General features: G+C 39.0%; 3 protein-coding genes across 3 annotated transcripts; all 3 read left to right on the top strand.

Moving 5' to 3' along the window:
* The first annotated feature begins 1174 nt into the window (after positions 1-1174).
* On the top strand, positions 1175-4487 carry LOC144464683 (uncharacterized). Its single transcript, XM_078172478.1, has 3 exons — positions 1175-1658; positions 1753-3348; positions 3441-4487. Exons 1-3 carry the CDS (start codon positions 1466-1468, stop codon positions 3611-3613), a joined length of 1962 nt encoding a protein of 653 aa, XP_078028604.1. The 5' UTR covers positions 1175-1465; the 3' UTR covers positions 3614-4487.
* Positions 4488-7705: 3218 nt separating this feature from the next.
* On the top strand, positions 7706-8406 carry LOC117256747 (uncharacterized). The gene is made up of 2 exons (XM_033626365.2): positions 7706-7843; positions 7956-8406. Exons 1-2 carry the CDS (start codon positions 7721-7723, stop codon positions 8286-8288), a joined length of 456 nt encoding a protein of 151 aa, XP_033482256.1. The 5' UTR covers positions 7706-7720; the 3' UTR covers positions 8289-8406.
* Positions 8407-11583: 3177 nt separating this feature from the next.
* LOC117256749 (uncharacterized) lies at positions 11584-12276 on the top strand. Its single transcript, XM_078170682.1, has 2 exons — positions 11584-11721; positions 11834-12276. Exons 1-2 carry the CDS (start codon positions 11599-11601, stop codon positions 12164-12166), a joined length of 456 nt encoding a protein of 151 aa, XP_078026808.1. The 5' UTR covers positions 11584-11598; the 3' UTR covers positions 12167-12276.
* The last annotated feature ends 1750 nt before the right edge of the window (positions 12277-14026 follow it).

The raw sequence follows: 14026 nt of genomic DNA, 5'->3' as shown, positions 1-14026 counted from the left end.
ATATACATGTGAGAACATAAGTTGTCAGAAACAGTGCACAGATTTCAAAGACCTTCTTGCACATCTCAGGTCACGATCTTTCCAAAAGTGAGTTGGTAAATTGTCCATTTGTTCTCAGACTTGAGAGAGGTAGAGGATAATGGGCTTGTCACTTCTTCAGGTCATACTGTACGAGCAACAGTCTTATGCATTGAGGGTGACAATTTGGGATCCCACTGCATTGGAGGTTATGCTGAAAATTTCAGTACCTCCTCTCACTGTTGTAGGTACTGCTTGGTGCCCAGACAGGACATGGACAAAGTGAGTGTCAAGTTTCCAGTGAGAACTGTTGAGAGTTACAAAGAGGCAGTGCAGCTACTACAAGACAGTGAGACAACAACTGTAAATGGAGTAAAGTTTGACTCACTTTTCAATGGTCTTCAGTATTTTCATATGTGTCAGCCAGGCCTTCCACCGTGCATAGGCCATGACATGTTTGAAGGAGTAGTTGCCTATGACCTATCCATTTACATTCAGTACTTTGTGAAGGTAAAGAAATGGATGACTTACCAGCAGCTGAGGTTAAGGTTGGTGGGCAGGCAGGCAGCTGAGAATTGGTGTTTGCTGAGACTTCTTCCCATCATTATTGGGGACAGAATCAAAGACACCCAGGACCAGGTATGGCAGCTAGTTATAATGCTAAAGGAAGTGGTTGAGTTAGTCTGTGCGCCCAAGATATCTGCTGGCCAAGTCAGTTTCCTTCAGGTCCACATACAAGAATATCTTGAAACAAGGAAGCATCTATTTCCCTCTGAAAAACTTAAACCAAAGCATCACTACCTCCTTCACTACCCATCTCTGATCATGAGGCTTGGCCCACTCATTCGCTTGTGGACAATGAAGTTTGAGAGCAAGCATTCGTACTTTAAACGATGTGTGAGGAGGACACAAAACTTTAAAAATGTTTGTAAATCTCTTGCAAACAACCACCAGCTACTGCAGTCCTAAATGAACTCCAGCTCCTTCTTTCCTCCAGCATTGCAAGTGAAGGATTCCTCCCCTTACCATGCTCCGTTGTATAGCAGTAAGGTACGCAATGCTGTTGAGGAGAGCTTGGTCACACCCAACTTTATATCCACAGAAGTGCGCTATCAGGGAACTCTCTATAGAAAGGGTTCCTTTCTGGGCCTTAAGAATGATGAATCTGTGGAATTTGGACAACTTTAGCTCATACTAATGAAAGAAAACAAAAATGTGTATTTTCTTGTGACACCACACTCATCCTCTTACATGCCAGAGTATGGGCTTCATAAAGTTGGAGAATCAGCAAGGGATATGCTTTGCATCAATGCTGATCAGTGTCTTGATTTTTATCCACTGACTGCATACAGTCTGCTTGCAATGAAAGTAATATCCCTGAAGCATAGTGTTTTGGATCTGTAAATATGTTTTCATTTCACTTGTCATTTATTGCCCCCTTTTAGACATGGATGACATAGCCACTTTTGTTCAAGAAGCACTACCAATGTGTAGCACGCCAGCTACACTGCAACCCATTATGGATATCCTCAAAGACATTGGGGTGGAAACGCCTGACGATATGCAACTTGTCCAGATAAATGACCTTGCAGGTGTGCTCAGACCCATTCAAGCAAGGAAGCTTATTGCACATGTTAAAAGTAAGTCAAGGCTCAGTCTGTAATATGAGTATATTGCCACCAGTGCCATTGTTGGTCTACTATTCAGTATTATGTATGTCTCTGTGCTTTTTAGGTGTCTTCTCAGCTCAGAGTGATGCAGCTTCAAGCATGGAGCAGGATTTCACAAGAACACCTCAAACTCAAGAAACACTCTGGGTCACTACAGGCCCAAACATACCCTGTACTTCTCGAAGCTCATTTGGAAGCCCAGGCACACCTCAAACTCCAGAAACACCCTTTCGAACCTCATTTGGAAGCCGAATCTCCTCTCCATCTGGTAGTGAATGCTCTAGTCCCACTAGACAACTGGGCAGTGACTGGCACTACAATTTTCAAGTCCCTTGGAACATGCTGCCAGCTATTGTAAGGAAGAAATTACACAATCAAGAGCGGCCCACAGCCAGAGAAAGGAGGGAAGTGATTCGCATTATTACAGCTGAAATTCTTGCCACTTGCAAGACACCAGCGAAGAAGCACTTAAGTGAAGTTGCACGGAAGATGGTCCTAGAGTACCCAGAGTCTTTCAAAGACGTCATAGAAGGTGAAGTCGTTGGAAGCGGCTATGATTCTCTTACAAAACAACTCCAGTGCAGAGTTGATAACTACAAGAGAAATGAGGCGCTGGGTAAGAAGAGGATCATCCCAGATGACACCAGCACTGTACCAGAAAATAAGAAGCAACGGAAAGCCTTTCGAACCTCATTTGGAAGCCGAATCTCCTCTTCATCTGGTAGTGAATGCTCTAGTCCCACTAGACAACTGGGCAGTGACTGGCACTACAATTTTCAAGTCCCTTGGAACATGCTGCCAGCTATTTTAAGGAAGAAATTACACAATCAAGAGTGGCCCACAGCCAGAGAAAGGAGGGAAGTGATTCGCATTATTACAGCTGAAATTCTTGCCACTTGCAAGACACCAGCAAAGAAGGACTTAAGTGAAGTTGCACGGAAGAAGGTCCTAGAGTACCCAGAGTCTTTCAAAGACGTCATAGAAGGTGAAGTTGTTGGAAGCGGCTATCATTCTCTTACAAAACAACTCCAGTGCAGAGTTGATAACTACAAGAGAAATGAGGCGCTGGGTAAGAAGAGGATCATCCCAGATGACACCAGCACTGTACCAGAAAATAAGAAGCAATGGAAAGACTCATATGGCTGTATTCAGTGGGAATCTGGACCTGTGAATGTGGAAGCACAGATGAAAAAGAAAAAAGACATGCAAAAAATATTCCTGGAAAATGAGAGGAATGAAAAACAAATAGAACAGTTAATCTCAGACACCTTCATATCTCAGAGAAACGACATAATATCTGGTAAGGACACCCAGGCCCTTACTGAAGAATGGCCTCTCCTCTTCTCACTTGTAGGCATGAAGGCACACTTCAAACTCTTGACTGGTGTCCATATCAATGAGGGATTTGAGGAGGCCATGGCCTCAAAACTGGCCAGAGTCCTGGAATATTTTCAGTCTCTTCCGTTGGAGAAATCAAGCGTAGCTGCAAAACAGAGAGCAGAGATCCAAGCTGGAGGTGGACCCTCTGGGGCGGTATTGATGCTACTCTCACACTTCAAAGAGGATCGTGCAAGAATGTTCCACATGGTCGACAGAACATGCATCGCTGTGGAGGTTAAGACAGAACACCTGCCACCCACACCATGCATTGTTGTATGTGGTAAGTGAGAACCAATATAATGTGTGTGCCCTACATGCAAATAGAGGCATTTAAATGGGTGGATTTACTGATGACTTTTTTTTTTTTCACAGGACAGAGTCCATTGTCTGCAACAGCTTTCATGGTGGCAGCAGACCAGGAGGTGATGATGGATAACTTGAAGAGCTTCACCGACGCACTGGTTGGCATGTTCATGTGTTTCTACATCTTCAATATGCACTACCCAGTGGAACTCAGGGCCACAATGGAGTTTCTTCAAAGGTAAATGTACATGAATAATCATACACACATACATAAAAAGACCCCTAAAAATCAATATCAGTTTAACTGATCAGCTGACTGGGTCAGAAAGACAGAGAGACAGACAGAGGAAGAGAGACAGACAGACAGACAGACAGACAGACAGACAGACAGACAGACAGAGGGCAGAGGAAGAGGGAGAAAGACAGAGAGAGGGCAGAGGAAGAGAGCGAGACAGACAGACAGAGGGAGAGAGAGACAGACAGACAGAGGAAGAGAGACACACACAGACAGACAGACAGACAGAGAAAGACAGACAGACAGAGGAAGAGAGAGACAGACAGACAGAGGAAGAGAGAGAGAGACAGACAGACAGACAGACAGGAAGAGAGAGAGAGAGAGACAGACAGACAGACAGGAAGAGAGAGATAGAGAGGGCAGAGGAAGAAAGAGAGACAGGAAGAGAGAGACACACAGACAGAGGAAGACAGACAGGAAGAGAGAGAGAGAGAGAGAGAGAGAGAGAGAGAGAGAGAGAGAGAGGGCAGAGGAAGAGAGAGACACACAGAGACAGAAAGACAGACAGACAGACAGACAGACAGACAGAGGAACAGAGACAGACAGACACCTCTAAAACTTTCTACTTTAAGTTGTCTTTATACAGTAATGTACAGTCAATTACTTTTGTGTTTGTACAAATACTACTCATTACCTCTAAAAAAAACCATAAAATCACCTTAACCACACATGCTTAATGACCTGCAATTTTATGGAAAACACTACAGATTTCTGTAATTTTACGTACATTTCTTCATTATCAAGAAAGATCTGTAAAATTGCATCACATTTTATGTAAAATTACATTTGACTATGAAAGAAATATGTTAATTTACCTTTAAATATCATAGTAATTATTGGTAATTACATGTAATTCTAAAGGTAAATATTTAAATTACTGCTAGTATCTGTTAATTTACAGTTATTTCATTGTCTTATCGAAAATGGTGGTAAACCTGTAAAAACATACAGAAAATTGTATGTAAAATTAGAGTTAAATATGTACAAATACAATAAATTGTCATTAAAAAACATAATATTAATGTAATCTTAAATTATGGTTAATTAACTGTAATTTTAAATATAAAACCTAAAATTACTGAAAATATCTGTAAATCTACTAGCATTTCATTGTTTTATTGGAAAACAGGAAAAATCTGTAAAAAAAAAATTACAGAACATTGGCTGTAAAATTACTTTTTTTTTTTTTTTTACAGTGTTCTTCTGTTTATACAGAAGGTTTTATTTTGTGTGTTTTCCTGAGGAAATGACAACAACATCTTTCATTAAGAAAAAGAACTTCTTATCGTGCATGTTGCATGAACCAAATCCGATTGCATCAGAAATTATTATTATTATTATTATTATATCTCACTGTACTTCATGTATTAGAAGTTTATATTGCTATGGTAACATTTGTTATGTCTTGATTGTTCACAGTAAAAAGAAAATTGAAATGTCTGGTATTTTTTAGACATATTGTCATAATGTACTCCTCAAAACTGATCTGTTGTTAGATCCAAATGTTTATTTTTTTATTTTATTTTATTCTTTCAAGTTTTGATTAATGTCACAATTTTCCTGTGATACTTTTATGTCTCACTGCACATCATGTGTTGGTACAATACTGTGCATGGAGAGATTTATTACCTCTTGATAGGTACTGATGATTTTGAATTTATCAAAAATCCTAACTCCTTTTGTGGATGTTTTGTCACAGTGAACTTTCTCTCACTTATGTGATAATTTAAAAATAATCTGTTCTAAGATCAGTGTGTTTATCCCTTTTACTGAAAAACCCACTTCTTAGGTCAGTTTTTATCCTATACTTTTGTTAAAAAGTGCAAGTAATGTCCATTTTTAATGTTTAATGTACGACTAAGTGTTGATTGATCTCAAACTGTTTGTATGTCTTGTAAAGACGACTGATCCTCTATACACTGTGAGTACTGTAGTGATGTATCATCACATTTACCTCCAGTTAAAAATGTCATACTTCATTATTGAGTTTGTTTGAATACACAAAACCTAATCTGATCATCTGTGTTGTGTTCACATTGTATTTTTTGACACACAGCGACACTGTGATGATAAACAACAGATTCAACATGTTCTTTGTTGCATTTTGTTGTTGACAGAGCGCTCTATCATAACTCCATGGTTCAAACAACACATAGCTGCATTCACAGCAGGGTAAATTTGACATTAGATAAACTGATACATGTCATATTCTGGCGCATCATAAGTCACCAAATCATGTGGAGATGTGAGCCTCTAATCATGTTTCATTGACAAACTTTTGCTGAGTCATGATTTTGGCGGAATTGTCAGTTCAGTGTGTTGGAATGTAAAATGTTTAAAGATGCCTACAAGCACCCACACATTTCAGGTCATGTGATATGATACATAATGAGACATGCTTGTATTGATCCTGACATGAAACAGTGAAAGGAGAGTGTGTGGGAAACCAGAGGAAACTCACTCACAGAGCCCTGAGGGACAACAGATTGTGACCTCAGCCCTAAAGAGAGAGAGAGGTTAAGAGGGATTAAGGCGGTATTACAGTAATAACCTGCTTGTTTGTTTACAGTCATGATCATAAAGTTGGTCCATTGTGAATACTGTTAAAACACTGCAAGGTCATCATGTGTACAGAATATTTTTAATTTAAAGTAACAGATCATACAATGTCAGTATGTTACATGTTAGATGAGACTGTAACTCAATTTTCACATTGAGAATGTTACACTACAATACTGAGTTTAAGGATACCAATTAATTAAAGCTGGTGATCGTCCAGTGTTTACGTCAGACAAAGTATTGATACTATTTTGGATAATACCCATTTTACTGTTTTAAAACTCTGTGTATGTTTTTGTTGTAAACTTTGGATTTTCAAAGAATATGTATGATTACAGTACAGGTCAGTACATTTGTAGCTAATGTTAAGGTTTTAGAAAATTAATTATTAAAATCTTGAGTTCAACCCTAAAAGAAATACAATAAAATTATATAAAATGTCTTCTGCTTGTGTCAAAGACAATCCTGTTGTTACACAGCATCTACAGTGAAATTATGTCAGTGGACAGAGTGTGGGAAAGCTCTGGAGAACTGAGTCACAGTTCAGTTTGATTAGCAGTCAGCTCTCGTCCAGAGGGATTTGGCACACTTCAGGAAACATCTGTCTTAACCCCCTAATTTCATATAAAGAGCTCAGCTTTTGATCCACCAGGCAAAATTGTATTATGACTTGATATTTATATTGTCTACAGTTACAAGTTAAAAGTGACAATTCAGCACGATTGTTGATATTATATGTATTTTATTCAATGTATTTTCAGTTTGTATGAAACCTTGGAGGCAGCCAAGAGTGTTCTTTCCCTCCAGATGGTCGGTGACGTCAGGCTCTGTATCCTTTACACACGACCAGCAGCCGTCACAAAAGCTTCTTGAAAGGTCCTTTTGTTGTGCGCTGACCACACCATGCAAAGAGTGTGGGAAACTGAGACCAGCCTTCTACTCACACAGGCTACCAGCCACAAGACAGAGGACACACCTGCTACATCTGGACACCAGCACAACTTTGTCCCGGTTCAGATTAATATGATACTACCATCTAATGTTGGTTGCAGGTGTCTTGCAGCACTACAAATCTGTTCTAAGGAGGAAATTCGATGACATGCAGAGTACAACCCTGTATACAGAAGACTGCTTATTATATAGCAGTTGAGTGTGTAAACTTGCACTCATAAAGGTAAGTCAAAGGGTGAATATCATGAGCGTGTGCTCAGTCAAAGTCATTGATCCCAGCATCAGGCAGCAGATCTGCTCTCTCTACAGGGTCAACACTTTCCCAGATTCACACAGAGCTCTGTGAGTCTCTCTCTATCACCCCCCCCAGTCCTCCACCTGTTCCCCTGAGATCTAACCATTGCCCTCAGAGCAATAAAGCCATTCGGAGTGTGGCATCCCTTACTGTCAGACAAAGCTCTCTGATTGGCTGAGACTGTGAGAAACTCCAACTAGACCCAGACCCACACATTGATATGGAGATGTGGGACTATAAATAGGAGGGATGAAGCCAGCACAGATCAGATTCTCTCTACAGAGACCTCTACAGCACACAGATCCAGACATGGCACCTACAATCACTGCAGCAATGACCAATTCTCAGGAGCATCTCACTCTGACCCACAAGGTAAACTCAACATCCAACAACATTTAAATATTGTTACTGAAAGCTTGTCTTTGTTCATGCCAACATTTACTCCAGAATAAGTTTATTAATGACTTTGTTCTTCTCCCTGCAGCTCAGAAAGCCTCTGGTGGAGAAGTTACGCAGAGAGCGAATCAACAGCAGCATTGAGCAGCTCAAGTCTCTCCTGGGTCCAGAGTTCCTCAAACAGCAGCCAGACTCCAAGCTGGAGAAAGCAGACATCCTGGAGATGACAGTTTGTGTCCTGACACAGCTGCAGCAGCAGCATCAACAGCAGAGAAGACTGCTGAACCACTTCAACAAGCTGCAGTCTTCCTCTGATAACAATCTGACAGAGGCTGACTTCTCTCCTCTGAGCTCCACAGTCCAGACCAGCATCACCAAACAACAGAGTCCAGTCAACAGCGCCCTCTGGAGGCCGTGGTAGACACCTACAGACTGGAGTTACTACCAGACAAACTCAGATGACCACATTGGTCAAAGATTACTGGAAATGAATTCTTCTGAATTCTGACATTTGATGAACTTGTTCTTCTGTTTTACAGAAGGTTTTATTCTGTGTGTTTTCCTGAGGAAATGACAACAACAATATCTTTCAAATTAAGAAAGAGAACTTCTTATCATGCATGTTGCATGAACCAAATCTGATTGCATCAGCAATTATTATGATTATATCTCACTGTACTTCCTGTATTGGTAGGATATATTACTATGGTAACATTTGTTATCTTTTGATTGTTACTGATCATTGTTAAAAGAATTGAAATGTCTGGTTTTATAGACATATTGTCATAATGGACTTTAATCTCTTTGATTACTCAAAACTGATCTGTTGTTAGATCCAAATGTTTATACTTTTTTTCTAAAAGTTTGATTGATTTCGCAATTTTTCTGTGATACTTTTATGTCTCACTGCACATCATGTGTTGAGAGATTGATATTACCTCTTGATAGGTATTGATGATTTTGAATTCATCAAAAATCTTACCTGTCCTTTTGTGGACGTTTTGTCATGGTGAACTTTCTGTCACTTTATCTGATAATTGAAAAATGATCTGTTTTAAGATCAGTATGTTTATCCTTTTACTGTAAAAGGTTTGTTTAATGTCACACTGTCACAGTTTTACAGTGACAATGTAATTTTTACATTTTGAGAATCAAACTAATTTAGTGATGATGAACAATGTGACCTGTTGTTAGGTCGGTTTTTACTATTTTTTTCTGTTGTTCAGGAAATGCAAATGTTTAAATCCATTTGGAAAAACAATTTTTTAAAATACAGTGAGTACTGTGTCCTCAAATACTGTATAGCATTTGTCTTTTATAAAGACAGTTGTTCCTTTACGCTCTCTGAGTACAGTGTGTCTTGTAGAAGTCGACAGGTTGTTGTTGTTGTGATGCATCATCACCTCTAGTTGGAGCGTTGTTGCTCATTGTGCCTTGTTGAATAAACAAACACTGTCAGCTGAAAATGCTGTGTCCTCGTATCACTGTGTATCATGGTTACATACATTTATATTTTATTTCAACTTATTTCTTGCCATCATCGTTTCGACCTTTGGTTGGTAAATCAAGATAAAATGATGACACACAGTAATTGTTTATCCATAACATACCTGTTTAGTGTTAAACTAAGCATTGGAATGTGGTTCAATTTAGATTTTTGATGAGGAGGGATAATCAGTGTTACATCACTCTTTTTACATGAAGTCAAGTCATCAAGCTAAATGAAAAAAGGTCCATTTCAAAGACACTTTTGCAACATCAATATCTTGGTAATTTTCAAGTTTAGGTGTTTTTTTAAATGTTTAGAGTAAAGCATTACACGCTTTAAAGAGGTCAGACTTAGTATCTAATGTGATGCATAATGAGGCACACTTCTATTGTTCCTCCAGTGAAAGCAGTGAAAGGACAGAGTGTGGGAAACCAGAGGAAACTCACTCACAGAACCCTGAGGGACAATAGATAAAGACCTTTGCCCTGAGGGGACAGAGATTCAAGACACCCTGGCTCCTAAAACTGGAGCTGGTTTGAAATAACGCCTGTGGTTGTAACTGTTCTTCTGATATGAATCAGCATCAACACCTTTTTTCAGAATACTGACAAGTCATCTTGTGAAGAGACCCTTTTAGCATGGTGTTTGAAAAGTTTCTGTCAGTAACGCTATAAATTGTTCTAATAATTTAGTGAATTGGTTTGGATGTTGGAAGTGTTCACAGCCTATGTTCTTCTCACTCTTTATTATTCTCCCGCCACTTTTGTTGCAACATAACTAGTTCCACACTTTTCAATGTAGAAATTTCATGTGTGCTACTGTACTTCTCTATTCAAACTGTAAACCTGTTAAGACATGTAAGACTTTCTCACATTAATTCAACTGTCTGATATCTTTCATACATTTTAGGTAAAATTATGTTTATGTTTTTCAACATTCAACATTCACATCATAATTTTCTAAAAAAATGGATTGTCTAGTTTCACTTAGTGTTGTGTACCAACTATTTATTCTGATGGGTTATTATTTTTAGAGGAGGTCTCAACCTTTACCCTTTGTGGTGCACACTGCTTTAGCACAGGACCCTCAAAAGGTCCATTTGTAGAGGGGCACTTGACTGTTTTCTGCTAATGGACAGAGTGTGGGAAAGCTCTGGAGGGAAGACTTCAGTGTGAATGACATTCATGCCACCAGCAGCCAAGTCATTCCCCAAAGGGATTTGGCACACTTCAGCAAACAGCTGCCCCCCAGGAAACCTCCCACCCTCATGTGTAGAGCTGAAACTTTGATCCAGTTGATGGTCAGTAGTGAAGCGTGATTATGATTTGAGGTTTACATTGTATGAATATGAGGTGATCACGCTAATACTTTTGGTGATTCTTTATGATAGATTTTTCCACCAAATTTCAATTTTTTTACACAGAGTCTGAGCCAGCCAATGGTATCCTTTCCCTCCAGATGGCTGATGATGTCAGACTGTGTTTCTATAACAACACACAGCCAGCATCTGTCACTGAAGTCCCTTTGTGGTTCATTGACCACACCATACAGGGAGTCAGTGTGGGAAACTGAGCTCAGCTTGTTCCTCACACTGATTACAAGGCACGTGTCAAAAGACTTGGCTACATCTGGACAGCTGCATGATTATTGTGTTACTGAGTTTAATTCATGCAATGGGCATGATACTGTTTTCTAACATCTTGAATATTATTTTCTAAAATGGTGCAATTTTGATTGAATGCATTTTAGAAAATCATGTCATATCTATCCAAATTTTTAATTAAAAACAGAGAGCTGTCACCTGCGACATGTTAGGTTTTGGCTCAAATAACATGTAACAAAAATAAATAAACAGACAAAATTTTTCTATTATTTTATTTTAACTTAAATGTAATTCAAACATTGCACCATACATGTTACTCCCTCACGTGTGTGATGTGATGATGAGCGTGTGCTCAGTCAAAGTCATTGATCCCAGCATCAGGCAGCAGATCCGCTCTCTCTACAGGGTCAACACTTTCCCAGATTCACACAGAGCTCTGTGAGTCTCTCTCTATCACCCCCCCAGTCCTCCACCTGTTCCCCTGAGATCTAACCATTGCCCTCAGAGCAATAAAGCCATTCGGAGTGTGGCATCCCTTACTGTCAGACAAAGCTCTCTGATTGGCTGAGACTGTGAGAAACTCCAACTAGACCCAGACCCACACATTGATATGGAGATGTGGGACTATAAATAGGAGGGATGAAGCCAGCACAGATCAGATTCTCTCTACAGAGACCTCTACAGCACACAGATCCAGACATGGCACCTACAATCACTGCAGCAATGACCAATTCTCAGGAGCATCTCACTCTGACCCACAAGGTAAACTCAACATCCAACAACATTTAAATATTGTTACTGAAAGCTTGTCTTTGTTCATGCCAACATTTACTCCAGAATAAGTTTATTAATGACTTTGTTCTTCTCCCTGCAGCTCAGAAAGCCTCTGGTGGAGAAGTTACGCAGAGAGCGAATCAACAGCAGCATTGAGCAGCTCAAGTCTCTCCTGGGTCCAGAGTTCCTCAAACAGCAGCCAGACTCCAAGCTGGAGAAAGCAGACATCCTGGAGATGACAGTTTGTGTCCTGACACAGCTGCAGCAGCAGCATCAACAGCAGAGAAGACTGCTGAACCACTTCAACAAGCTGCAGTCTTCCTCTGATAACAACCTGACAGAGGCTGACTTCTCTCCTCTGAGCTCCACAGTCCAGACCAGCATCACCAAACAACAGAGTCCAGTCAACAGCGCCCTCTGGAGGCCGTGGTAGACACCTACAGACTGGAGTTACTACCAGACAAACTCAGATGACCATATTGGTCAAAGATTACTGGAAATGAATTCTTCTGAATTCTGACATTTGATGAACTTGTTCTTCTGTTTGTACACAAGATTTTATTTTGTGTGTTTTCCTGAGGAAATGACAACAAAAATATCTTTCAAATTAAGAAAGAGAACTTCTTATCATGCATGTTGCATGAACCAAATCTGATTGCATCAGCAATTATTATGATTATATCTCACTGTACTTCATGTTCTTCTATGTTATGGACATATTGTCATAATGGACTTTAATCATTTTGATTAACCATAACTGATCTGTTTGTTAGATCCAAATATTTATGCTTTTTTTCTAAAAGTTTGATTAATGTCACAATTTTCCTGTGATACTTTTATGTCTCACTGCACATCATGTGTTGGTACAATACTGTGCATGGAGATATTTATTACTTCTTGATAGGTATTGATAATTTTGAATTTATCAAAAATATTACCTGTCCTTTTATGGACATTTTGTCATGGTGAACTTTGTGTCACTTTATGTGACAATGGAAAAATGATCTGTTTTAAGATCAGTATGTTTATCCTTTTACTGTAAAAGGTTTGTTTAATGTCACACTGTCACAGTTTTACAGTGACAATGTAATTTTAACATTCAGAGAATCAAACTAATTTAGTGATGATGAACAATGTGACCTGTTGTTAGGTCAGTTTTTACTATTTTTTTCTGTTGTTCAGGAAATGCAAATGTTTAAATCCATTTGGAAAAACAATTTTTTAAAATACAGTGAGTACTGTGTCCTCAAATACTGTATAGCATTTGTCTTTTATAAAGACAGTTGTTCCTTTACTCTCTCTGAGTACAGTGTGTCTTGTAGAAGTCTACAGGTTGTTGTTGTGATGCATCATCACCTCTAGTTGGAGCGTTGTTGCTCATTGTGCCTTGTTGAATAAACAAACACTGTCAGCTGAAAATGTTGTGTCCTCGTATCACTGTGTATCATGGTTACATACATTTATATTTTATTTCAACTTATTTCTTGCCATCATCGTTTCGACCTTTGGTTGGTAAATCAAGATCAAATGATGACACACAGTAATTGTTTATCTATAACATACCTGTTTAGTGTTAAACTAAGCATTGGAATGTGGTTCAAGATATTTGATGAGGAGGGATAATCAGTATTACATCACTCTTTTTACATGGAGTAAGTCAAGTCATCAAACTAAATAAAAAAGGTCCATTTCAAAGACACTTTTGCAACATTAATATCTTGGTAATTGTCAAGTTTAGGTGTTTTTTGAATGTTTAGAGTAAACAATTACACTCTTTAAAGAGGTCAGACATTGTATCTAATGTGATGCATAATGAGGCACACTTCTATTGTTCCTCCAGTGAAAGCAGTGAAAGGACAGAGTGTGGGAAACCAGAGGAAACTTACTCACAGAGCCCTGAGGGACAATAGATAAAGACCTTTGCCCTGAGGGGACAGAGATTCAAGACACCCTGGTGTCCTAAAACTGGAGCTGGTTTGAAGTAGCACGTTTGCTTGTAATGGTCCCTCTGTTATAAATCAAGATTACTACTTTTCATAATATGGTCATTTCATCTTCTGGGAGGCAGACAGTGTTTTAGCATGGTGTTTGAAGCGTGTCTGTCAGTTACTCTGTCACAGTTAAACTAAGAAGTTGGTTAGTTCTTTGAATGCTGGAAGTGTTCACAACCTACATTCATCTTGATCTTTATTAATATTCTCAAACTGTTATTGCAACTTAATCATGTTCACATTTTTCAACACAGAAACGTCATGTGTGCCACTACTTCTAATAATGGTAACTTAAATACTAT

This window comes from Epinephelus lanceolatus, chromosome 1, assembly GCF_041903045.1.
Source record: "Epinephelus lanceolatus isolate andai-2023 chromosome 1, ASM4190304v1, whole genome shotgun sequence".
NCBI lineage: Eukaryota > Metazoa > Chordata > Actinopteri > Perciformes > Serranidae > Epinephelus > Epinephelus lanceolatus.
Note: the sequence above shows the minus strand (reverse complement) of the source record. Positions and strands in the feature narration are given on the sequence as shown.